At 35.1% G+C, this 27,741-nt stretch overlaps 2 protein-coding genes across 2 annotated transcripts; both read right to left on the bottom strand.

Annotated features, from left to right (window-relative positions):
* Window positions 1-5,012: 5,012 nt before the first annotated feature.
* LOC136799987 (uncharacterized) lies at window positions 5,013-10,379 on the bottom strand. Its single transcript, XM_067056611.1, has 6 exons — window positions 10,104-10,379; window positions 8,424-8,626; window positions 7,345-7,382; window positions 6,965-7,004; window positions 6,073-6,196; window positions 5,013-5,304 (listed from the first exon to the last, which is right to left on the bottom strand). The coding sequence occupies exons 1-6, from the start codon at window positions 10,141-10,143 to the stop codon at window positions 5,090-5,092; spliced, it is 660 nt and encodes a 219-aa protein (XP_066912712.1). The 5' UTR covers window positions 10,144-10,379; the 3' UTR covers window positions 5,013-5,089.
* Window positions 10,380-14,092: 3,713 nt separating this feature from the next.
* On the bottom strand, window positions 14,093-23,593 carry LOC136799985 (uncharacterized). Its single transcript, XM_067056609.1, has 4 exons — window positions 23,383-23,593; window positions 21,481-21,553; window positions 15,180-15,500; window positions 14,093-14,681 (listed from the first exon to the last, which is right to left on the bottom strand). The coding sequence occupies exons 1-4, from the start codon at window positions 23,509-23,511 to the stop codon at window positions 14,278-14,280; spliced, it is 927 nt and encodes a 308-aa protein (XP_066912710.1). The 5' UTR covers window positions 23,512-23,593; the 3' UTR covers window positions 14,093-14,277.
* Between the last annotated feature and the right edge of the window lie 4,148 nt (window positions 23,594-27,741).

Raw genomic sequence — 27,741 nt, 5'->3', positions numbered from 1 at the left:
AAACGAAAGTTAATAATCCTTTAACGTTTGATGAAATAGCGTGTTTTCGAAAAAAAATCATGTGATGGCAATGAGGATAGAATTCCGGATGGGATTTACCCATTAAGATATAGCTGAGAGAGTATTAAGTATTAAGTTTTCAACTAAGCAAGAAAAAGCGATGAGCGATTCAGAAATCCTTATCATTTTTGTAAAATGATAAGTGATGAAAGATTTTTGCTAAGAATGGAAAACACTAACCTAATGATCAAATCGAAAATTTTCGGTTCTCAAAACCAAAACTAAGATATTTTCCCATGGATTCTCTCTCTTATTCCGAGTATAATTATATGACTGATTTTATTTAGGTTGTGTGCCCTTTATATGGTTGATTACATTGTATCTCTGTATTTAAGATACGCACCATTGCAATGTCTTCCACGGACCCAACAGCTGATAGGTTGAAAGTGACATATTGACTGATTTTACGTCACTTACAACCAATCAGCTTTTGTGTACTCACTTCGTTCGAGCTATTTCAAACTATTTCAAAATGAAACTCGAGGTATTAATCCCTAATTTCCCTCAATGTCATATCATTACTATTACAAAGTCCCTCATCACTTATTCAAAATTCAATAATTCGAGAATTAGTTTTTCTATGTGGTTTCTATGCATCCCCTAAAGCTAAATTTCAGCTTATCACCCACGGAAATCTGAATAGCAAGGATATTTTACAGAACATCAATTACCATCGCAAATCAACCAACCCTCTACACACTTTTTTAAAATTCATATTTTAAAATCCATCAAATATAGCCTAAATTCAACTTGACTGTTTCTTTTCTAGGTAAGAAAAAGATTTGCAACATACACTCATTTTTTTTATAAGCATAACGTTTATAAGCATACTGAAGCTCAAATTTCCAGAAAAATTAAGCATATGCTAAGCATACCTTGAGGCTCAGCTGAAGAAATTTTTAGAATCATAATTTCCAAAACCTCAGAAAATAACAGAAGAATGAAGAAAAGAATTACAAACGAAATTGGTGATTTTATTTTGTTTAATCTCTTATAAATAACACAACTTGGTCTCTAAAGAATGTACACTTTCTAAACTTACAATAAGCATATGGTTAAGCATAATTCGAGGCTCAAAATTGAGCTTTACTTAAGCATAGTGAGCTTCAGCTGAAATTTACCGTATGCTTATAAAAAAAATGAGTGTAATGAGCAATAACTGTACTCATCGTATCAGCTCAAATGGAGCAACCAACGAAACCTTCTACACACTTTCAAAATTCATGTTTATATAATCCATCAAACATAACCTTCAATTGAACGGTTACTAGGAAAAAAATGATTTGCGACTTAATGAGTAAAGTTATCGGTCAATTCGAAATGTCGTTTAAAAAACCACAGCTCCATTGCAGAAAATTAAACGATTGCTAGATTCAGTGACAAAATACTTGGCACAAAAGGGAAATTCACCGGGGTGTTTTGAAACCACAATCGAATTGTAATTGCTCTAAAGTAGGTTCGAAGGGAAGAATTTTAACGCAAGACTTAAAACTTAGGACCTTAGGATCTGAGGATCTAAAATGTTCAAAAGTTGTCCAGTAGGGCTTGAAATATAGCCTAGAAACCAATAAATCCCTCCCAGATCGAAATAATCGATGAAGTCAAGTTGAGGGCCTAAAATTGACATTCTGAGACCGTCATATTTGTCCGAAAATCACACCAAAGTGTCCGAAAAAAATTGGAAACATAGTAATTTCGATTCCCCTACCCCTCAGCTTTCCAAAAATGTATAACAAGTGCTTTTAATAAAACAGTCGAGCGATTTTACAAAATGCCCTCTACTACAAGTTGAAGGCCTGAAATTGACATTCTCGCTCGAACTTCGCAATTTTTGAAAAATGGTAAATTAGCCAAAAGTGCCAATATATTATGGCACTGATTGTAGATTCAAATTAAGATTCCTTGCCATATCCAAATTTAAAACATGGCCAATCGCGTAGAAAATAAGTGCCTTTTCATAAAAAACTAATTTTCACTTTCTAAATTTTTTGAAAATCTCACGTAGTGAAGAATTGGCTGTACACCTAGATGATTGGAAAAACGACCTCTTTTTTATGTGGCACGTCAGAATTAATTGCATCTTTGAGTTCTTTGAGATTGTTGTGAAATATAATGCGGTGATTGCAATCATTTTTTGACCTTTCAACCTAATTATAGTAAAAATTATAAAATGATCTAGAGGACGTGCCAAAAAGGTAAGAGTTTCAATGCTACTATAGTCGAGTCTCCTTAACTCTAAAACACGCACAGGGAACACAAATTTGTTCGAGTTAAGGAGATATCGAGTTATGTTATTTACAACGGAAGTGATCATAAAACTTGTTCGAGTTAAATAGACTTCACTGTTGAGCAAATTTCAAATTTCAACATTCGGCTGTGGATACCCTTTCTCTCAAGACTTCCATCCAGCTATAAATGGTCTCGTCCAGTTCTCGCGACCCCAAAGCAATCAGATACTTTTTAACTTTCAGAAGTAAAGATCCTTCAACTTACACTTTCTCCCTTTTTCTCTCCTTTAAAAAGAACCTATCTGTATTTTCAATTTCTATAATTTTTCTCATCCCCTACTTCGCATAGAAGATTCTATATCTACATCTTATCTAAATAACTTGCTTTCCTCAGCTTAAATATATTTATAAGAACAACTATAAGCTTTCACGAGATCTCTGTTTTTTTTGTTTCAAAGGTGATACCTTCGTGTTACCCTTGCACAAGACGCTAGAAAAACGTCCACCGTGAAATTCATTTAACGTCATATTGCGCCGTCTACTTGATCTTCTTTATCAAGCTCGATTTTTAAATCAGAGAACCTTCAATCTTAAAGGGTTGGGATTAAGTTCAACTCATGTGTTACTTTACAATGTACTCCATATCAAGTGTCCAAACTGAATACCCGGGGGGGGGGGGGGGTACCATAAGGGTCCCTTTTTCACACCCTCGAAAGTCTCTCAAAGGGGTAAAAAAACTATTAGATAGAAAATTGAGTCTCTCAAAGGGTCCAAAAATCACGAAATTCAAAATTTTCTCTCTCAAAGGGTCGTGATTTTCCAAACTTATGACAAAAATTTACACCTTTTCATCGTCCAATATATACACCCAACAAATTCTATATTATTCAAATCTCCCTTCAAACTAGAATCAAGCCACTCACCCCAAATAAAATCATTATTTCTGTCATTTTGTAGGTAAAATACCGGTAGCTCTGAACATATTTTCCCTTATGCTTACTACACGTTTCGAAACCATAATACAGAATAGATAGAATAGATTTAAAAAAATATAAGATCAATTATCTGATATCAAAATCAAAATTCCTTGTCAATGCATGCTTTATATGAAAATCGGATTACGTGATAGCAATGTTGAAAGCATATTTCAAATATCATCAAAAAGCAATACACGTTCTTTTTTTATAAGGAACCTTAACTTTGCTCTGAGCCTGGAGTTCCTTATTTTTACAGAGAATTTCAGTCTCAAAGTTCCTTATGGAGTTCCTTACTACATAGGAGTATTTTAAACTTTTTGCCCCTTGAAAGATCAAAATTTGGTCAAATTAGTCCCAATAAGGTACATTATTTTCAAATCCACTTATTCTCAGCCTGAGCAGTTCCTTAACAATTCCTTATTTTTTGAACCATTTTCAGCCTCGAGTTCCTTATAAACGTGTTCCTTATAAAAAAAAAACGTGTACCTTAATAGAATTATATAGAATTACGCACATTGAGTAATGATGCAGTGACGTCAAATTGTGACGTTTTGGCCTGAAAAAGCATATCATGGACTAGCACAGTATCTCTTTGGTAATACGATTGAAAAGGTTGAAGATAAAAAATGTCATTTTAAAATAAAAGGCAATGAAAAGTGCCCACGCCATTAATTTAAAAGTGGGAGGTTGGCAATGAATATTAAGTCGAAGAAGGCACAAAGAAATTTTTTTTACCTTTGCAAAAAAAGTGGGGGACCATGGCCTCTGCCCCAACCCCCACTTGAGCGGGCCCTGTAAATGAGTTTTGTCCGAAAGTATTTTCTAACCAAATTACGAATAAAGAGCGCACGATCGTACCAAAACTATGTGCATACAAAACTATACAGGAGAAACGTCTTCGTATTTAAATCTACTGCATACTTGCAACAAAAGAATAGTTTAAATTTAAAATTTATCACTGGACTCACTTGCTTTAAAAATTCTTTTTTTTCCAACTTCATTTACGAATTTTTTGGAAGATCTTGAGGTTCTAAAATATTCCGCTCAGAATTATCTTTTCAACGAGGTATTACTTTTAATTTAATTATATCTTTTCTCCTTCAATAGCAATGTATCAAAACGTGCGGACCGCCAATTTTTTTGTAACAGACTGTAAGTTCCGAAAGATAAGTAATAAGAGAAACGTCTTGAAAACAGTAACGGAAAGTTAAATTTATTTATTCTGAAATTCACCTAAAATATACACGAAATTATAGCAAAAAGGAAACAATGATATGATATATAATGTTGAAAATGGCCAGTTGGCCGAAATATTCATGGAAAGATGATGTGTTTTTCTTGACTACGCTATATTGTATACACTCTCGCATAGACGGAGAAGATTGGTTTTACTTTGACAAGATATGATATATAATATATGCATGGAAAAGTTAAAAATTGAAACAAGTTTACTTAGGTAAAGATGAAATTAAGATAAACGCCGACTTAGTTCTTTATTAGTGAGTGAACGTTACAGATTTTAATGCAAGTCAAGTTACGGCTAGTAATAAGAACACGGTTTTTATAATAACAACCAAAACTTTTTTGAAGCCTTCGGGATGTTCTTAACTTTTTGAGTTTTAAGTCTCAAAATATTCTTACCAAGCTCTTATTAATTTCACCATTTTTTGAGTATTTTGTGTTCATTTAGAAAAAATTGAATGTTTTAGAGTCAGTAAAGCCTCAAAACGCTCATAACCTTTCTTTAAATATTTTGGCCATCTAAGTCTTGTGCAAGCGAACGTAAAGAAAATCTTTTTTACAAAATATAGCTAGTCAAATGGTCTACAAAGCAAAGAAAACAAACAAACTTCCAATCATCACTGTCAATGCTGGATAAATCATACGCCCATTTGAACCACTTGAATCAGTACCGCCCCCACCTTCACGTTTTGGTGCGGGCGTAACGGGTGCTTTACCAATTTGAGCGAGGGGCGGCCCATCAATAAGTTCACTAGGGTAACCACCTGTTTCTCTCATTGTACACCACATATCATTTGCTAAATAAATAAGATGATTGATTCTGTTATTTAATCATATACCCCTGTGTGGCAGACCCGCTGGGAGCCCAGCCCTACTGGAAGGATTGACAAAAATGTCGTTCCCGGTGGGAAAATACCTTAGAATTTCAGCCCCAATTGGAAATTAACTTTTATTTCATTCCCATTCGAAATTCAATGTTTAAAAATTGCACTTCAAAACCATTGACACTGGATTTTTCAACCTTTGAACAAAGGAATTTCTATTCCCATTGGGATTTCAATAGGAATTTTAATCCCTACTGAGAAAAAAAGTTCCATCGGGGCTGTGAGAGAGGGATGAAATCGTGAATGGAAAGAAAATTGAAATATAAACTTTAAAGGTGCTGATTTACAGACTGTAAGTTTTCAGCCCCTCCCGCCGATAAATTCTTTTCCTATGCTTACCTACATCCTAACCTTACTTTTCCCACTCCATTCAAGCCCGAGTGGCGTACCAGTCTAGACTACCTCCGGTGAATAAACAAGCTAATGTCATTTCAGCACATAGATTTATAAAGCCCGAAGGCGGCTAGATGTCGTGCTTTGGCTGAAAAGTGTGCCGTGGCTAGGTAGGAAATCCTACCTAAGTCACGTGACATTACAATAGAATTTCAGCGCTTGACCAATCAGCAGCTTCACGGATTTTCAAAAACAATAGCAACTATATTTCTTACGATATTCTTAATGCACGACATCTAGCTCTTCGGGCTTTACGAAAATCTGTGTTTCAGCACACCAAAATCTTACCGTTCTTTTTACTGGGGACGAATCGTACAAACAGTTCGACATCACTCGATTGGCAACTTTCCATACAGTAAATTTCAAATTTCAATTTTGATTTCGATGCCATATAACACTGGTTGATTGAACCCTATCCGTATCATAAAAAAATATTAAGTATAATATACTCTTTTTTTGTAAGCATAACGTTTATAAGCATACTTAGGCTCAAATTTGGTAAAAAATTAGCATAATGCTAAGCATACCTCCAAGCTAAAATGAAAAAAGAATTATGCAACTTTTCTAAAACACCGACCTTTTTAGGGTTGTTTTTACTAGTTGAGATTTGGTTAACTAGACAAGCGAGGCGTCTGCCAAACGGCCTAACTACTCTTAATTTATTGTACTCAAATAAGAATTACTCAACCATAGGTTTAGCACATTCTAGGTACACCAGACTATAAAGCACTTTCTACGGCTAATTGCGCGGTAGTGAAGTCTCTATAACTCGAACACACGGGGAACTTAAACTTGTTCGAGTTTAGGAAATTTCAAGTTGTGGGGCAAGGCATTGTTAAAGGGACATAACAGTACTTGCGAAATTTGTAAACAAACTGTATGCAGCGGATACAAAATCAAAACAAATGTCACATGTCAAAATAAAAAGTCAAACCAAATATGGCTATTTTTTATTGTTCAATTGTTTTACAAGTTTGTTTTGGACACGTGATTTTCATTGTTCTCTTTAATGACACGTGGTTTGCGCAATGTTTACATTTTACTACTGTAATGTCCCTTTAAATGAAGTGACAAGAAAATTTGTTGGAATTAAGGAGAAATTCGAGTAATAAAGGTTCCAGCTCAGGAGACTCAACTGTTGTGTTGAGTTTGGATAGGCAGGCAAGAGTTAACATTTTACCTGTGAGCAAATGTCTGGCCCTTCGTCATTATCTCGAATACTAAAATAAAAACAAAATCCTTGAATTACTCTGTGTAATAATGAGGGTAGAGAAACGTGCTATTGGTAAAATATGCCATTGGTAGTATATTACCAACTTCTCCCTAATCTGTACTAATAATAGCATGCTTTGGTGAGGAGGGTGATTTGGGAATAATAGTCCCGAGGTTCATTGAAAAAATTTTCATTGTTTTCAATGGAACAATGAACTATTATTCCCAAAATCATCCAAACGACCATGTTATTCCTCGTTAATTATTATGGATAAATTGAAATTCAGCCACTTTTTACTCAGAAAGTCCCTTAGAGAGCCCTGAATAACATTGTATTTTAAAACTCACCAAATCGTTGCTCCCTTTTGCGATAATGAAGTTTCAAGCTGAAAAAAACAAAAGTTTTTCATCAGTGGCTCAAGTGTACCTTGAGCGAATTAATTTTCACAAGGGCTTTTTTCGCGAGTTGAGAATCTAAAATTTTCGCCTTGATTAAAATTTCCCGAAACAGCCTTATTTTCAGCTAATTTCGTTAATTTTCCTTAAACACGCGAACAGGGCCAAAATTCGAGAAAATCACGAAAAAATCGTGAAAATCAATCCACTTAAGGTATAATAGTTGTGTTTTAAAAACTTAATTTTCTCCACCTTCCAAGTACCTAAGCGTCTATAGTAGAGAACACATTACTTTGCTTTTAAAGACCACTAAAGTTGGATCTCCTTGGTAGGATTTGAAGCCACTGCAAACTTTCCCACGTGTTACGCATCCCGCGTGGTTTGGGCTCTTCCAGAAAATGTCCGTACATGGGGATGGAGGATAGTGTCCGGGGGGAGGGGGTAAACTTGCTCTCTTTTGGAGTAATTTTGCTCGGCTTGAGAGTTACGTCCAGGGGGTCAACTGATGCTTGTCCGACGGGTCAAAATTCACAATGTCCAGGGGTATATTTCAAAGAAATGTTATATCCTCCACCCCCATATTCAATTTTTTTCTGGAAAAGCCCATTTCATGCAAATGCTCGATTGGAAGTAACATTTACGGCCAGGGTTTTTGAAAATATAAATCACAAAAACAAAAGAATCCATGGTTAGATTCAATCCGTTATCCGAACTACACTTTTTCTTGCTTGATCAAGGTTGATGTTTTGCCGCTAGCATTCGACCTTGAAGTAAGTATGTGACCGCAGTCGGAGGCGACCCGAAGGTAGGGGATGAGGGCGCCACTCTTTCTCCCTGGACTTCTCCAAATACCCTTGATCCTTCTCTTAATTGCTGAACATCAAGCAGAGAGGCATCAAGTACCATTTTGGAACTCTTTGGTATGACCCGGCTGAGGGTTGAACCCACAACTTTGCGAACCGTAGCCGGATGCTTTACCACTGCACTGTGGTCGCTTGACGACCTTGAAACTCATTGGGATAAAAACCTACTCTCATCTCAATTTGTCGGTCTTGGAGATCTTCAAGTTCAAAAACAGGATTATGTCGGTCATGGTTTGGTGGATGTGGTAAAACAGCTCGAAGATAACCAAAGGGTTTCTCATCATTATAACTTTGACCGTTGGCACTATAGACTTTGTCCTCTTCGTACTCATATATCACAGGATTCTCAAATTGTGGTGGCTTGCAATACACTAGTGAAAACAAAATATAAAATATTATAAAGACATGATAATAGTATGATCATTGACTTCCAAGCCCGAAGGGCGAGACTCGAGATTCCTGGATGAAAAATAAAGCCACTTAATTTCCCATCCAGAACGCCCGCACTTGGGTTTTACAATATAACGCCAGATTGAAACTAAAATCTATCTAGATTAAAAAAAAAAATGGAGTCCTCAAAAACAAAAGAAACCGCTAGATACAATCCGTCGTCATTATAACAGCGCGTTCTAAGTGCGTTCTGGATGAGAAATAAGTGGCTTCACTTTTTCTTGCCTGGGAAAGGTTAAGAGATTCTACTCTAGCCCTTCGATACGACTACTTGATAAAGACAACTGTAGAAACGTCGCATACATAACTGTGTTTTTAACGTTTACCTTATATAAAATACGAGATAGAGCATGGCTGGAACCCCCCCTGGCCGTAGGGGGGGGGCTAAAAGGTCGAGCAGCAATTGGTACCTGATTTTTTACTGTGGCTAGGGGGGACTAACCATGTTAGGGGTCACCTAATTTTTCAGATGGACCTGGGGGCTAGATTCTATATTTGGTGATTGAATTATAAGCAGCCTACCAGACCATAGGTTGGCACTTTCTCATCTTATATTTTAATCTAAGCAATGCTCAAAACCTGACAATTTGGTATCTAATATATTATCTGCAGTGCCGTAGCAACTGGGGGGGGGGGCTATGCCCCCCAATAATTTTTAAAAAAATGGTTATTTTGCAAAATGTAAAGTTCTTCTTTTTTAATTTGTGATAATTGTCTTATAAGTGCATGTTTTGAGTGCATTTTCAAGCAATCTAGAGCTCAAATTTTCAAAATTTCCCCCCTCGGGCCAAACCATGGTTGGCCCTCGCGGTGTCACCAAACTTCAGCCCCCCCTAATATGAAAATGCTTCTTACGACACTGATCTGTAAAAATTCTATAATCCTGTTGCATTTACTTAGATAAAAAATCTGTCTGGCTAGGGATCTGCACCCTGACTTACAAAACCTTGATAATGTAGCATGAACCTTTAGTAGTTAGCTTATCTCTTATTTCTTAGGGCATTTATTCTATTTAGCAATAAGCTAAACTAACTGTTGTATTTGTTTGATTGTTTGAAAAGGATTTTCGAAAAAATTCGACGTGTCATTGGCTTAGGGGTCACCTAAAATATTTGGCAACCAGGGGTTACCTAAATCTTAGGGGTCACCTGAATTCTTAGGGGGCACCTAAAACCTGCTGCCAAGCCATGTAGAGCTACTCTGTATTTCCCAAACAACGGCAGTTATAGCAAAATAATCCGCCATCTTTGCTGAAAGTAGAACATAGACCACAATTCACCCCAAAATTAGCTAAAATTCTTAAAATCTTTCTGAGTTTTGAGACACAAAAATCTCATTCTATAAATCCCTGAGATGGAATAACTTAGATCACTGATAATAAAGCTATATTTCACTTACCAAAGCGAACTATAAAAACCAAAAACAAAATCGATCTCATCTTGAAGTCCCTTGAAAATTTCCAAATGATTCGACTACAACCTTCTACCTTCTACCTCTTAAACTAGTTTGGAAATAAATGAGAATTTCAATGTGACTAATATCTCAAGGTTGTCAATTTTTTAACAGAAGTTTATATGTATGGTGGGATGGTATTTAGAAAATAGAAGAAAATGGTTTAAAAATCATACAGGGCACCCTAATGCTAGGAGGCGTTCCTTAAGTGGGATTTTTCCTTTTGTTTATAGCTTGCAAAGAGATATTTTGAAAATTATTACTCGATTGTTTTGCTCATATAAGGTGGATTTCCAATATGAAGGTGGATGATAATCATGTATTGTATAATTAAAAATGTATTATATGTATTATGATAATAGGTATTCTGTTAAGGTATTTTTTATTTGAGTTTAGAGTTTTTTGCAATAAGATCGATAATACCTTGATATTTTGAAAATTATTACTTGATTGTTTTGAAAGACATCCCAGTTAGCACACAACGTTGTTTGAACGTCCTTTTATGTCTCTAACTCTTTACATACGGTCTCAATGAGACAGAGCTATATAAACTTTGAAAATTTTTTTTAGAGGAGGCTAATACAGCAGAATTACGAGAAAAAAAGGAACTTTTAAAAACATTTTCCCAAAAAGTAATAAGCGGAGGGGGGGGTTTAAATAAGATTGTCCTGGGTGGAGAATTTTCGAAAAATTAATCACCGGAGGGGGTGGGGGAAGGCTATTAGGTACCCGACGCGAGAGTAGACACTTAAAAACGGCCGATACAAAAGAGCCTAGACCAGTATCAGTGTATAGTCTGATCTACCAAACAGTGAGCGTCAAAAAAGTTTCAAAGGCGTTTGTAAGCAAAAACCATAAAAACGGGACCTTATAAGCGAGTGAGCTACTTCCAAGGACTCTAATTAGCATGTTTCCATGGTGCTGAAACCGTTTTTTTTTCCAGAAAAAAACAACTTTCTCAATTTAACTTTGTCAACTCAAATCGGAAAGAACATCAGTGATTTGATGTAATGGAGACTCCTCCTATGTTTGTTTATATTTTTTATACAAGAATTAAAATTGGGAAGATAAATGAGAAATCAATACCGTTTTAATCCATTCCCATTATCTCGTGACTTTTAGACCTTTTTTTATGAGAACAAACTTAAAACACAAGAAGCCGCTGGCCAAATTATTAAGAACAAGTTAAGAACATTTTATGGTTTTGTGGACTCAAAAACACCCGATTTCTTAGGAAAATGGTAAAAAATATTCAAAAAATGGTCAAAATAATGAACATGTAGAGAACAATTTTAGGCTTAAAACTCAAAAAGTTAAGAACATCCAAAATTTTGGATGTTCTTATAAAAAAAACTTGTATCTCATTACTTTTAATTAAACGACTTTTAATTGCTAATGGTTATTTAAGTCAAAAGAATGGATTATCATCAATTTGCTTTAAAAGCAGCGTAACATCGTTTTGCATAAGATTTCATTTCCCGAACTAAAATTCCACCGACTTAAATTTTAACTTGTGCTCTCTTTTCACTTTGAAGAAGTTTGGCCATGCAGCTTAACAAATTAATACCTTAATAAATCCCATTTTATAAGATCTTAAAAACCAAAATCTCAAGAAAAAAGTTTATAGAACTAAGGTTACTAGCAAACTTTTCTACTTTATTTAACGCTGCTAATCTTGGCATCCAACTGTAAAACTTCTTCACCTTTCCAATCACTTTTAGACCATATTCAGACGTTACGGTTCCGTATCATTCTAAAACGAAACGATTCCGAAACAAGTGTGAACGTCAAAATTCGAAATGTAAAAAAGACGTTACAAAGCAAAACAGATTGAAATGGTTTCGCTGGTTTTCTTGCTCCGAAACGTTCCGAAACCAATACGAACACTCTCGATCCGTAACAGAAACCATACCCGAGCGACACGAAACCATAACGTCTGGACATGGTCTTACTCTCTGTTTGGGTAAAACTGCGTCACAAATCTCTTTGTCATTTGCAAAAAGCTAGAAGAATTCATTTATGTTAATTTGACTTCCAGGTTCAAGTTAAGTTTTTCCCCCGAAAGAAATTCATCGACAGAGGCAAGGATTTATGGGCAATGATTAATAGACCGCTATTAAGTTTTTGGCAAAGAGTGTACTAACAGCACATCCCTTTACTCAAACATACATTTGACCATTTACAGCTCAAAATCAAGCGTGGTTTAAAATCATGGTCTATTTTCTTGTAACAGTTTTGTTCAGTTTGTTTTCTATTACCCTTCCTCTTTTATCAAATTCAGCGATAAATGTTTAAACGAAGTCTTTTATTTGATGACAAGATTTGGCGTTTGACAATTAAGGAAGAAAACAACGTGAAACAGAGTAAAACATACTACAGATCCTTTTTACCTTTCTCAAATCATTTGTGAACCATTCATCAGGTGCGTTTCCGTCAATGGATCAATCGATGATCATTTTGAATACATAACTTTTTGTTCTTTGATGTAACCAGTGGTGGTAGGCTTACCAAATTTCATGTGTTGCAAAACTATTCTCATTATTTTGATACTTTTCTTTTTGTTAATCTTTTTTTCTCTAAAAAGTATAAAATTAGCAATGATAAATTACATATGTCAATCATCAAATTATTTTTCACAACATTAAACAGAGAGATCCTCAGTCTAGTTTTAGAGAGAGAATGTGATGGATTCTGAGTAGAAAATTAATAACAGGGCGGGTGTAAATAAAAATACATAAAAAATCAAAATCAAATAGACCTCCAATAGTATATCCCGAAAATCATAAGGCAAAGGGTTGGATTAAGAATGTCTCGGTGAATGTTTTTAAAAAGTAATTAGCAAAATTAAATACTTGACAGCAAACAAAAGAGAAACAAAGCAATATAAATTAATATAAAAGGTATTTGAACACCCCCTTCTTTTAAACACCCTCTCGAATAAACTCCCTCCTTTTAGGAAACAATTTCCAATAAACCCACTGCATGACAAACTGGGATTTCCAATATATGAAAAACCCAGTAAAAAAGCATGAAATATGTGTGAATGTGAGCTTTCGGCACATTTACTTTTTGAAAATATGAAGTTTATTTGTGGGCAAATATCTGAATGTGATCTTTCCACAACAAAAATTTACGAAAATATCAAATTTACGCATAAGTAAAGATCATCTTTTCTAAAAACAGGAAAATATGATATTTATTCAAGAAAATGCCAGCAAATATGATTTTTTCTCGACATCCTCCTAAATCCCAACAAAATTAAGTTACGCCCAGGGCATTTATTCTGAAGATCGAAGTGCATGCATTACCTAAAGCATAAATTACACTGTAGTGTAATGTTTTTCAAAAAAATGATTAAGGTTTCAAAACAGAGGCAATTATGGCGATATAATAACAATAACAGTTTATGAAATAATAACTTTGTTTTGATAAAAAATGTAACTCTAAAAAATAAATAAAATATAGATTTGCCTTTAAAAATATTTAACAAAATCTTATAACAAATATTTTCTATGTCCTATTTGCATATACAAAATTGCAGTTTTTCAAATACTTCCCACATGGGGAATTAACTTTTTTTAGAGATAAATATACAGTGCTGTGAGCGTATAAAATCTTAATTTTATATTTTAAATCTCTGTCAAAATTCTTTTATCATCTTTATATGAATTTTCCTTTAACCATTGTACTTCATTACACTAATTTTCGGAAAATCGAAAAACATATAAACAAATCCCTTAAAAATCCGATCCTTTTAATATTATTTATTTTTAATAGAGGTATAAGAAATCATGAACATTAGAGCAAGCTTTCTTAAAACAGCAAGGGAGGTTGCAAATCTAAAAGTTACATCATAGTATTATTGTTGTTAGGGGGTGGAAAAGGACAAATGGGGTGGAAAATGGCAGGGGAAAGAGGGGGGGGGGTAAAGTTATGGTTGAAGAGAAAACTTTTTTATGCAACGCGAGACTCCAATATTCCTGGTCAAATCTAGAATTAGGGAAATTGCACTCAGGAAAAACTAAGTATTACACTTCAACATTGAAAACACTTAAATAAAAACAAAACATGAAACTATAAATAACTCAAAGTTAATGACACCAGAAATAACAATCACAAATCACCTCTCATCATGAAGATAATAACTCTCACCAATCGATGCATTGTTTCTTCCTTTTGTGATCCACATACCATTAAACTCGTCCCAGACCTTTCCTCGATCCCATTCACGGACTTTGGTCTTCATTTTTTTTTCGTTTTCCTTTTCATCCTTGATACATCCTTCTTCAAGAAGTTCACTTTTCCATTTTTGACAATTTGACGGTAACTTTTCTATAGTAGAATCTTTCCCCTCCACTTTTTTCTTTTGTTCAACATACAACTTCCCACCACTACTCTCAAAAATCTTTAAAGTTTTGAATGCATTTTCAATGTCTGAGTCCCCACCATAGTTCGATCCGTTAAATTTCTTGCCCTTGTCCCATTCCCGCTCTGAAGGTTTAAATTGTTCCATCATTTCATCACCTATGGAAATACACAAATTTTCTATTAGCAGATTCATGTAAAAAAGTCACGAAAAAACGTTGAGTAAAGCTTTGATTGGCTGTAACAACTGGTGGACATCAGAGAATACCTTGGTTTTGGCTGACGCCATTCCTCCTCTCAATACCTAAGCAACAGAGATTTTTCTAAGCACTTTTTTATGTCCGTATACCGGCCAAAATACTCAATCCAAAATTGAGTTCTTAAAACTCAATCCAAAATAGAAAAAATATTTTTAAGCAAAATTTAACTTATTTGTAAAAAATAGCTAATACAATCTACATATTCAAAATTTTTTGACCTTTGCCCTCTGTACCCACTAGGGCTTTACCCTGAACCCACTAGGGGGCTTTTAAAGCGCCCTCAGACCCCCAGCTTCATCAATGATGCCCTTTCAGGCATTAGAAACTCAATCTAAATTTACGAAAAACGGTTCTAGCTCAGAGTGCTAAAAGAATGATTAAAATGATTCTACATTACCCTCTTCATCGATATCATAAATATTGGGCATCGATTTCCTAATCTCGTCTTGTTGGCGTTTATAATCGGATTTGATGGATTGAATGCCTTTTCGGAATAATTGACTTTTCACAAATCGGCGAGCTGATTCTTCATCATGTGTGACATCTTCAATCATATTGAAATTGTTGTTGAAATCTGAGAGGGTTAGTTGGTCCATACGTACAGGCATAGATGAAGATCGTTTTAGCAAGATGGCTTCATTAAATGTTGTTTTGACTTCTTTTCCTCGTCCTCTCCCACGCCCTTTACCACGACCACGTCCAATACCAGCCATGTTTGCTGAGAAAAACAACAGTAATTTTGTTTAAATTTTTAAAGAAACACTCTCAAAACAATACTTAGTAGTAACCGATTCTGTTTGCTACTGTTATAGTAATGAATTTGTGAAGAACAAAGATGAGTTATATAACTATAAGTAGTCACGGGTCACGTGATTAGCACGTGACCCGCTCTTTTATTTTTTACAGTCCTCTTTTGTATTTATATTTTAGTTGCTCGGAAAGACTCATCGGAGACGGTCATAAAGACCTATACTATCTCAAATTATTAGTCTGAACATAGTTACAACAGATTCAGAGAGCAAAAGAGTACCGGTGAAACTGCCACGTTTCGTCATTAAAGGGTTCAGCGGTGAACCTACAGAATATGAAAGTTTTAAACAATCTTTCACGGAGGCGATAGACAAACATCCTGATCTATCTGCCATTGAAAAAATGAACTATTTGATTAGTTATCTCTCTGATGAGGCCCTAAGATGTGTGAAAGGCCTGCAGTTATCTCACCAAAATTATGAAACTGCAAAAGAAATGCTCGAAAAACGTTTTGGTAATAAACAACTTGTTATTAGCTCTCATGTCAAAAAACTGTTAGACTTAGAGTTTATTGATTCGAAAAATGTTAAAGGTTTGCGGAATCTTTTTGACAAAATTGAAACTGAGATAAGAAGTTTGGACTCTTTAGGTTGCGACAGTACAACTTATGGGACAATGCTTATCCCAATTATTATGGAGAAACTCCCTCAAGATATAAAAACGTTTTTTATCCAGAAAATTTGAAGATGTCTGGAAATTGACAGACATTATGAACGAACTTGAAAAAGAATTGTGTGCTAGAGAAAAAGTTTCTTCTGAAGAAAATTTGCGTGATTCAGGTTATACTGCTCAATCTCTCTTCGTCGGGAGGGGAGGAAACAGAAATAGATATAAAAATTCGGGAAATTCTGGTAACTCTGATCAAAAAGGAAAAGAGAAAACTGATTTACTATGCATATTCTGTCGGCGGGATCACTACTCAAAAAACTGTGATATTATTACGAAACCCGAAGTGAGAAAGTCAATTTTAATGAAAGAGTCTAGGTGCTTTGTTTGTATGAAAACTGGACATTCAGCAGGCAAGTGCAGGAAAAATTGGAAGTGTCAAAAATGTCAAGGTAGACACAATACGTCAATTTGTTGTTATCAGCCCAGTCAGGATCAAGAGAAACCTCAGGAGGATAAGGACAGTAAGGACTCTGAGACGAAGGAACCCAAGAAAGTAACTGCTAACATCAGCTATACGAAAACAGCCAATCCAGTTTTGCTTCAAACAGCTAGAGCCCAAGTCAGCTCAACGGATGAAAAGAAATCAGAGAATTTGAGACTTATGTTCGACACCGGCAGTCAACAAAGTTACATTAGCAAGGAAGCCAGAGAACGATTAAAGTTACGTACAGTGGGCAAGAAATCGGTTAACATTATGTCATTCGGAAACAAAACGGAAAATCTTGAACTTGATGAAGTTGATTTAGCTGTTAAAAACCAGAAAGGAACTTTGAATATTTACGTACGTGCTCTCGTATCAGACATCTGTTTACCGTTAGAGGATCAAGTTATCAATTTAGCCCAAAGTAAATACAAACATTTACAAGATTTGAAATTAGCAGACCAGAATCCCGACAATCTACCGTTACAGATAGACGTGTTGATCGGCTCAGCAGATTATTGGAACTTTATTGGTCAGAAACAGATACGTAGTCCAAATGGCCCTACTGCTATATCGTCAGAACTCGGTTATGTTTTGAGCGGTCCAGTTGAAGGAGGGGGAAAGATTAAAAGCTCCACCGCAAACGTTGTTAGTACTCATTTTATGCGTGCAGTGCAAACAGATCGAACTGAGGATAAACTTACAGATCTAAATAAAGCTTATGATACTGATTGGAGAAAAACTTTAACAGAGGAGGATATAACTGTTTTACAAGATTTTGAAAAATCGACTGTTTTCGAGGAAGGAAGATATCATGTTTCACTTCCTTTCAAAGAAAATTCTGAACCTTTGGGAGATAATTACAGAACCGCTAAAAAACGTTTACAAACACCTGCATGAACAGTTTTCGAAAGATAAACAACTTTTTGCAGATTATGAGCAAATTATAAATGAACAAAGAAACTTGAAAGTTATTGAAGAATGTGAGAAATATTCTATTGGCACCTCCCATTATTTAAGTCATCGTGGGGTTATAAGAACTGATAAACAAACAACACCCCTTCGTATTGTTTTCGACGCTAGTTGCAAAAGTCGAGTGGGCGGACCCTCTTTAAATGATGTTTTGTATACTGGTCCAACAATAACCGCTCCTCTGTTGGACGTTTTGATTAAATTGAGAGCACATAATTTCGTTATTTCCGGTGATCTTGAAAAAGCATTTTGGCAAATCGCATTGTTTGAAGAAGATAAAAACTTTGTGAGATTTCTTTGGTTCAAAGACACCGAAAATTTTGACTTCGAAAACTTTGAGAACAATGAACTTATTGAATTACGATTTACACGTGTTATTTTTGGTTTGAATTCCTCGCCCTTTTTATTGCAAGCGACACTTCAAAAACACATCGAAACCCATTGTGAGGATGATTTGAAAGAAACTTTGAAAGGAGCTCTTCATGTTGATGATCTCAATAGTGGTGCAAAAACAATCAAACAAGCTGAATCTCTTTACCTCACCGCGAAGGAGTGTCTTGAGAAGGGAGGATTTAATTTAAGAAAATTTCGTTCAAACAGTGATGAACTTGAGAGAAAGATTTTTGAACGTTTCCCTGGACGACAAACGATATAACGGGGAAGAGAAAATTTTAGGGATTAAATGGGATAAAAATTCCGACAAGATTATTTTTAACTTTGCTGAAATGAGATCAAAGTTTACACAAAATGCAACTCGAAGGTCGCTTTTAGCTTCGATTGCTTCTATTTATGATCCCTTGGGACTGATAAGCCCAATCACAGTCAAAATGAGAATTTTGCATCAGAAAGTTTGTAATGCAAAATGTAAGTGGGATGAACTGTTACCCCCTGACCTCATGAAAGAGTGGAAGTCCATTTTGAATGAATTTAAGGAGATAGACTCCATTGAAATTGATCGAAATTATTGCTTCGACGACCCCAACGACCCTATTACGAATGTACAGATCCACAGCTTCAGTGACGCCTCCGAAAATATGATTGCTGCTACAATTTATGGCCGGTTTAAGCTTAAATCCGGGGAGGTCAAAACTGCTATTATTTTAAGTCGACACCGCATCATATCTTCTCAAGTGAAAAAGTCGAAAAAGAATAGCGTCCCTCGAGGTGAATTAAACGGGTTATTGCTTCTGTCAGAATTAAGCCCTATTGTGGAGAATAATTTGAAAAAGGTGTACGACGTTCAAAAAACTATTTATTGGGTCGATTCTACATCTGCTTATTCGTGGGCTCAAAACGAAAGTGTAGATTATGACAAATATATACAAGAACGGGTTGAAAGTATTAGAAACAGTATTGATATTGACAGTTTGAAATTGGTGCCATCTAAACTTAATCCAGCAGATATAGGGACTCGCGGTTATAGCCCCTCAACTTTGATTAACTCTGAACTTTGGTTTCACGGCCCAGATTTTCTTAAGCTGAATGAAGAATACTGGCCTAATCTCAGGTGTGGTGACAAGTTTTCTGATTATAAGCCCGGGAGCTGTCCTCCTGACGGGCCACCTGATGATTTATTTGCTGATTTAAAGCCCGAGGCTGAGACTAACTCTACCTGTCTCAGTTCTCCTAGGCACCCTGTTACTGAAAAGTTATTAGTTACACAAATTCAAGAAAAAGAAGATTTAGTTTCAACGAGTACCATCGGTGCTTTAATCCAAACAGAGAGGTTCTCCTCTCTGTCCAAGTTGGTCCGCGTGACCGCTTGGGTCCTTAGATATATAAGGAAACTAAGAACAAAAGCAAGAAACAAGAAACAAAAAGTAAATAATACAAATAAAACAAAAATCAATGGTGGTATCAATGGTATCAATGGTATCAATGGTGGTATCAATGGCATCAATGGTGGTATCACTGGAGAAGAAATGTTGGAAGCCAAGCTGTTATGGTTGAAGGATGCACAAAGCTCCTTACAAAGCAAAAAGAACTTTACAAATTTACAGAGACAGTTGAATTTATTTGTTGATGATAATGGCTTGTTTCGTTGTAGAGGGAGAATAGACAATGCTGAACTCCCGTATGATTCAAAGTATCCAATTTTACTGTCAAAAACGAAATTTACCGAACTCGTCGTCTTGAAATCACACAAAGACGTTATGCACCGAGGGGTAAAAGAAACCCTCAATCACATCAGACAAGAGTATTGGATAACGCAGCCGAGAAACTTTATTAAACGAATTTTGAGTAAATGTCCTACTTGTAGATATTATGAAGGACAGAATTACGATTACCCAGAGGCAGGTCCGCTGCCAAAAGAACGAGTATCTTACGATAACGCATTTTCACACGTTGGAATAGATTACGCCGGTCCAGTACATGTAACAAACATTTACGATTCAGATGGCTCGACTTACAAAGCATGGATAGCGATCATCACTTGTGCCAGCTCCAGAGCAGTTTATTTGGACTTAGCTACTGACTGCTCTGGTCCAGCGTGCGTAAACATACTCAAACGTTACACGAACATTTTTGGATGTCCGAAAACTGTTATTTCAGACAATGGTACGAACTTCATTTCGTCAGACGTACAAGACTTCATGACAAGTAAAGGTGTTATTTGGAAATTCAATATTGAGAGTTCACCGTGGACAGGTGGATTTTTTGAAAGAGTCGTAAAGATGGTCAAACGATGCTTACGAAAAGTGTTACGTAAAGCGATATTGAACTTTAACGACGTAGTTACTCTATTGAAAGAGATACAATGTATATTGAACAATCGACCCTTAACTTACCTTTATTCGGACGAGGTTAATGAAATTCTAACACCCAACAAACTGTTGTACGGTAGAAACATTGTGAATGAAGTGCAATTACCAGATTCAGAAACCGAAAATCTCGAACCTTCCGAACAGTTATCACGGGTTCGAGAACTTGTTGATCATTTTTGGACTTTATGGCAAAACGAATACCTTCTTGAACTACGAGAACATCAAAGACGTAAAAAGTCGAACAGTAGTTTACACGCAAACAAGGCGATGTAGTATTGATTAAAGATGAACGATTGAAACGTAGTCAATGGAGACTCGGTCGAGTTAAGAAACTTATTCGCAGTAAAGACTTTAAAATTCGTGCTGCAGAAGTAAACGTTATTACCAACGGTAAACTACAAACTTTGAAAAGACCGGTAAGTAAACTCTATCCGGTAGAATTTGAAGAACAAAGAGACCAAAAGGACAAAAGCCAAATTAAATTCACAAGTGACGAAGACACAATCACTTTCCTTTGTTTTGGGGGAGTGTGAAGAACAAAGATGAGTTATATAACTATAAGTAGTCACGGGTCACGTGATTAGCACGTGACCCGCTCTTTTATTTTTTACAGTCCTCTTTTGTATTTATATTTTAGTTGCTCGGAAAGACTCATCGGAGACGGTCATAAAGACCTATACTATCTCAAATTATTAGTCTGAACAGAATTATAATTTGCTTCAAAAGTGTACAGTACACTAAATCTTATTTTATTTACATTTTGTTATCAAATGATCTATCAAATTTCACTTATTTTTAAGTTATAGTGCTCGAGACTAATTTACAACATTAGAAAATCTATGAAAATTAATACATTGTTCGAGGAATGAGAAGCGAAAATAAATAAGAATTAGTGCATACAAATTAAATGGACTAATTGCTAATGATGCTCTGCTAAAAAAAAAGACAATAACTTGTACTGTTTACCAATAATTTAGAAATCTGTACAAAATTCAGCTAAATAAAATAATTATGACACAGAGCGCTATTTCATTATTTATTCAAAGAATGTGAAAACTTACAACCAATCATTATTAAACCTTGAGGTAACTTGTCTTCTTTTGGTATTGTGTTATTCTTATTTTTCTCTATGTTCTAAAAAGAAGGAAATATTTTGTCATTTACGGTACCATACACCTTTCAAATATTCACATAATTTGTTTTAAAAATGACATTGTTTCATGTCAATTGTTGGTCGAATAATGGCTCTCAGATTTGAGTGCTACGACAGTGTAGAAAATGTCTCTTAGGTGCTCAGGGACAGGGTCCACATATTGCCTCTCCATCTTGGGTACCTACTTTCCTTATTTTCATTCTATTCACATTGAATCTTTTTTTACACTCGCTTTGACACAGGTGCCAACATCATTGCACTTTTGTGTTTAGACAAGTTCCCTAATTTTCTGATTTTCAGATTTTCAGAAAAAATTTCCCTGATTTCTGGTTTCGCAAAATTGGGCTAACATTTCTCAAGGTTTGTAAGGCACCCTGTTTCAGTTTTTTTTCAAACAGCTTTCAAAAATGGAAAATACATGAGAAATTAAATTGTTAAAAAATTTAATGAATGCCAAAACATAGGTATATTTATCTAATACTTTACTTTTTTATCATTTAGTCAATTATTTTCCTCATGTTATTGGTTGCATTTTGTCATTATTGCATGACTTTGAGCGTAATTTTAATGAATTTTTAAAAATGTGAGGATGCAGGCGTACACTTCTCCCGTATTTTGCCTATCTGAAGTTTTTGAGCATGGTGCAAGAACAATATCAAGTGCTGCAGTATAGTGGTGTCATTGACCTTGGTTGCTGCACAGGCGACTGGGGTTCGATTCCCACTCGCAGCGGTTCACTTGGTCTTGGCAAGTGAATGAACCTTTCCCGGGTCAACCCATGCCATGTAAGGGAAATTTGGTAGTCAGTTCAAGATGCTGGCAGGGCGCTAAATTTAAAGCGCCTATAGTTGCGAAAATGGGCCTCAAACAGGGGGGGGGTCAGTACTAAAATGTAAGACATACATGAGTACTAAAAGGATTTTCACTAATTTTTGACATATCCCCCACCTATTTTTCGAAAATGTTATTTTAGTACACATGTACTAAAATCATTTTGAGCAATTTAACATAGATAACACCCATTTTTTGCCCTTTTACGGCTTTAAATTTACCAAAATGGGGTCATTGTTACAAACCTATCGAATTTAGTGCATCAATCTGCAAAATAATATAATTTTATTACTAAACTGTGCTGAACTGTACATAAAAATACTTTTAAAAAATATTTAAAAAATTGGAAAAATTCTGAAAGATTTCTGAAGATTTTTTCGAAAATTCCTGAAAAAAAAAATTGTTAAAAAAATGCTCCATTTTGGCAGATTTTTCAAAAATTTCTTTAAGGGACCACCCTTTTTGGTATTTTAGTACACATGGTACTAAAATTATTTTTGAGCTTTTTTGGAGTACCACCACGCCACTAAATGTCATGATGTTTGAGATTTTAGTACCGACCCCCCCCTGCCTCAAAGCCTCTGCGACTAAACCAAATAGAAATATTTGCGAAAATTGCGCTCAGTGGGTGTCCCCCAGTGCCCATGGGAGGGGGGTTGTACTTTTACGGTGTGACGGGATTGGCCCTTTTTTAGTACGGTATTACGGGATTTGATACGAAAAAAAAGATAGGAAAACGGTATTTTAAAATCAGACGGTGACGGTATTTGGCCTTATTTTTTGTCATTTTGCCGGTATTTGAACCTGTACAAACCGGTGTGACGGTGTTATTATTGGGATTCTGGGATTCAGCAAAAATTTTAACGGGAAAACGGTATTTCGAACCCCTACTAACCCCCCCCCCCATGGGACGGGACATTTTCTTTACTTCTGACTGTCTGAGAAAAAATTCCAGTAAATCAGCCCCTAAAGCACTTACAGACACGGATTGACTAGCGACCTGACAGCCCTGTACTGTTGCTTCATCGCGCCTGTCTGTCGTCTGTGCACTCTCTACAAACTGTCTCAATTTCAATTTTTGTGGAAAATCACAGTCCCACGTGTGCATGATTTTCAACGGTTCATCCAGAAAATTTTTGTTTATTTCCGTGTGAAGTTGGAAGCAACCGCTGTTATGACCGTTAAAAAAAATTTCAGGCAATCCGCAAAAGGAAAATTTGTAGCAAAGATTCTTGATATGCGTAACTCGCAAAAAGATTACGTCATTTGCCGTGGCCGCCATTATGGAGGTCAAAAAATGTAAACAAGCCCTTGGAAATGCATGGAAGGTTATTGAAAGTAGACTTTACTGATGCATTTTTGGATTAAAATAAAGTTGGTTGGCTCTGTAGTTTAATTTAAAGTATTCACGAAGTATTCATGTGGCTGTTAGAGAATATCTATATGTTTTTTTTTGTTTTTTATCCTCTTTTTAGAGTTATATTAGCTAGGCTGTCTATGTATACATTTTCAGTCAGAGAGCGGAGATGTCTGCTGTCTTTAAATTGTTATTTTCAATTACTTGCTCCTGTATAATATGAATGTTTTAATAACTTTTTAGATATAAGAAGAATTATATATAATTAGAATCATGGGTAAAGTTTGCAGTGCTGCAAACTGCACAAACAGGCAAGGTTTTCCAAAGTCAACATCAAAACATTTCTATGGACTTCCAACTGATCCAGAAAGGAGAAGAAAATGGATTGCATTCTTAAATAGAAAAAAGCTTCCTCAATTGAAATATGTCAGTGTTTGTGGTGCTCATTTTGTGTCAGGTAAGTGCTCAACCTTACATATGATGAGTTTCTCTCGCTTTCTACAAAGGTCAGGACCTATTTTACACAGTGTTGGCTATAAAGTTAATGATAATATTTTCTACATTATTTTTTCAGGTGAGAAGAGCCAGAATTCTCTACATCCAGACTTTATTCCAACTATTCAACTGTCACCAAGGAAGAAGATTTCATCAACCAAAAATTCCATCAATTCGAACACTCCCAAGAAAGTTATTTCACCTAGGAAAGCATGGACTCCATCTAAAAGTTTAAAAAGACTTCAACGCCATAAAAAACTCAATGAGGCTAGAGAACGGTATCGCATTAGGAAAATTGAGTCAAGCTCATCGTCAGCAACATCAAGTACAAAACAGTCAAATAAAGTCTTACAAAATGATGAAAATTCTGATCCAAATGAAAATGACATTTCAGATCAAAAACCTCTAAGTGAAATGCAAAAAATGAGTGATGAGTTAGAAGCAATGCGTGATGAAATTGAAATGTTGAGAGCAACCTTAAAAATGAAAGAAAGTGAAATTGATGACCAACATGAAAGAATTAAAAATCTAGAGGATGATTTGAAAAATGCCAATGGAAAAATAGAACAATTGACCTTTCTTGATTACTCAGAAAAAACTCTAAAATTTTACACAGGTTTGCCAAATATTCAAGTATTTGAAATAATTTTTGCCAGCTGTTGTGAACATATTTATCACGATAATCGAAACAAATTAACCAAAAGACAAGAAATTTTCATGGTTTTGATGAGACTGCGTCTTGGCTTACTGGAAGATGACCTGGCTTTTCGCTTTGGAATTGACCAGTCAAATGTTTCAAGAATCTTAAACAAATGGTTGTGTGTACTATCTCAAAGACTTTCTTTTTTGATAACTTGGCCTGAAAGGGACCAATTGAGAAAGACCATGCCAAGCTGCTTTTTAGAAAGCTTTGACAAGTGTGCAGTTATACTTGATTGTTTTGAACTGTTTATTGAGAAGCCATCTGATTTATATGCAAGGGCTCAGACATATTCTCAGTACAAAAGTCATAACACAGCAAAAGTTCTCTTGGGGATAACCCCTCAAGGGACAATATCATATGTCTCAAAACCATATGGAGGTAGGACCTCAGATGTATTTTTAACCGAAAATTGTGGCATATTGAAAAACCTACTACCAGGTGATGTTGTACTTGCTGATAGAGGATTTACAATTGGAGATTCTGTAGGGTTGTATTGTGCTGAGTTAAAAATCCCGCAATTTACAAAAGGTAAAACTCAGTTATCCCAAAGACATGTTGAAGAAACAAAAAATTTGGCAAGTGTTCGAATTCATGTTGAGCGTGTCATTGGACTCTTGAGAAACAAATTCACTATTTTACAAAGTATTTTACCTATAAAAATGATCATGAAAAAAGTAGATGGAACTTGTACTTTAACAGACATTCTAATTGTTTGTTCATCAATTTGTAACTTGTGTGACTCAGTTGTACCAGTTGATTGAGATTTTGATTTGTTAATTTACCAGAAGCTTATATCTTTCAGTTCACTAAATTTTTCAAACTATCGAAAGTTGATTAGCAATAAATTTACTTAGTTATAACTTAAAATTTGGCAGATTTGGGGATTTTGCCAAAATCCGCCAAATTTTAAGTTCCAGCCAAAATTTCTTTCAATAAGATGCTTATTTTATTGTAAATTTTCTTCCAACAATGTAATAATATCAAAAGAATAACAAAATAGAGGTGAAATAATACAGTGTATCCAGAAAAAATGGTACAAGATTTTATATAAAATGAAATGCTCTCAAAAGAATATATCCCATGGGATTTGTTTGGACTACTTTTATAAAAAAAAAATATATAAATAATATGAATATAAAATATGTGTATGGCTTTTATTTTCTTTAAATAACAAAAATATTAACTTTGAAATAAGAGTGAGAGCATTTTAAAAAAGAAATTTGGTCAAATTGTTTATAGAATTTGAAATTTTCAAAATAAAGAATCCAATGTTTTACTTATCAAAAGAATTTCATAAATTTTATTTCAACCTAGCTTTTGAACAACATTCTAATTTTATGTCAAGTGCTTTCAAAGATAGTTTTTGTTGAATATACATGTAGAATAAGTTTTTGATGACAAAAATACCCTTATTAATTTTGAACTACTAACAGTATGTCACTTTTAAGCTTATAAACTGAAGAGAAAAAAGTTAAAATGTAACAAAAGTTACTATTTACGGCTTCTTCTCGATTTCTTTCTTCTGCAATAAGGACAGTACCATTTTTTGGGGGGTTTTTTCTCTAAACCAAGACATTGTAAATGATAAGTTTTTACAACACAAGTTTTATCTGCACATAAAATTGTCTCAGAGTCTCTCTCTTCTTGACATGTACAAATGTCCTTAGAATTTTCAGTACCCTTATGGTAAATTTTAGGCTCAGTGATGTGTGATTTCGAATACCACTTTCCAAGAAGTTCTGGTAAAACAGCAAAAATAAAAAATCGTTTTGCAATGTCAGTTTTCTCAGCAAGAAATTCAAGATCAACTTGTACTAGTTCATAAAAGGATTCTTTTTTACCATAAACATAAAAGTGGCAATAGTTACAATTTGTCAATAGCATTTCCAATTGAACTTGGTAATAATAAGCATGAGTCCTTTTAAGCGATATGGGTGTTTTTTCATCCCCTTTTAGACAGAAATCTTTGTCATTTTTTGCAAGGTCTTTTATAGATTTGTTTTCAAGTTTATATGGACACTTTACTTCAACAGCATAATGTCCAATATCTCTACAGCAGGAGCAGGTCATGATTCCATCTGGGGTTGCTCCAAGGAAAGGGAACTCTGTATTTCTGAAAAGTCCGCAGTCAACAATTTTAACATCAGTGTGCTGCTTGGATAGCTCTTGTTTTAAACTCTCCACTGCTATCGGTTCATACTTAATACCGTGGTCTGTTGCAACAGTTGTAAATCTCTTTTTCACTGGGTAGCAGACTTGGATAATAGTACTCTTAGCTGGTTGACTGATATCTGTTTGACAACATAGTTTGAAACGACTAGCAGTAATAACACACCTGCTCTGGCTTGGAACCAAAGACTGGACTTGGCCTGTTGCTTTGTATGGTTTTCAATTTCAGTTACATCATCTGGTGAGATTTTAATTGACATGAATGTAATTAGACAGTGTCGTATAAGTTCATGATACAACATTTCTTCATATTTTAATTGATAAAATTTGAATAATACCCGCTCAAGCTTTCTGGCAGCTGGTACAAATCTATCATTGTAACCTTCGATTAATCGTAAAATTGCACTTTCAGGGTTAGCTTTTGACAAACAGAAGTAAAAGTTATCTTTATCAGCATCAGTTAGGTTTGGTACCATTTTTCTGGTTTTCACCGGTGGAAGGACAACATCAGCTTTATCTTTACTATCTCTTTTACGCTTTTTTTCATCTTTGTCCTTACTTTTATCGTGAAAGTCAATATCACAAATAAGAGCAAAATCAACATTGTTAATTTT

Source organism: Clytia hemisphaerica, unplaced genomic scaffold (assembly GCF_902728285.1).
Source record: "Clytia hemisphaerica strain Z4C2 unplaced genomic scaffold, Clytia hemisphaerica genome assembly, whole genome shotgun sequence".
NCBI classification, from domain to species: domain Eukaryota; kingdom Metazoa; phylum Cnidaria; class Hydrozoa; order Leptothecata; family Clytiidae; genus Clytia; species Clytia hemisphaerica.
Note: the sequence above shows the minus strand (reverse complement) of the source record. Positions and strands in the feature narration are given on the sequence as shown.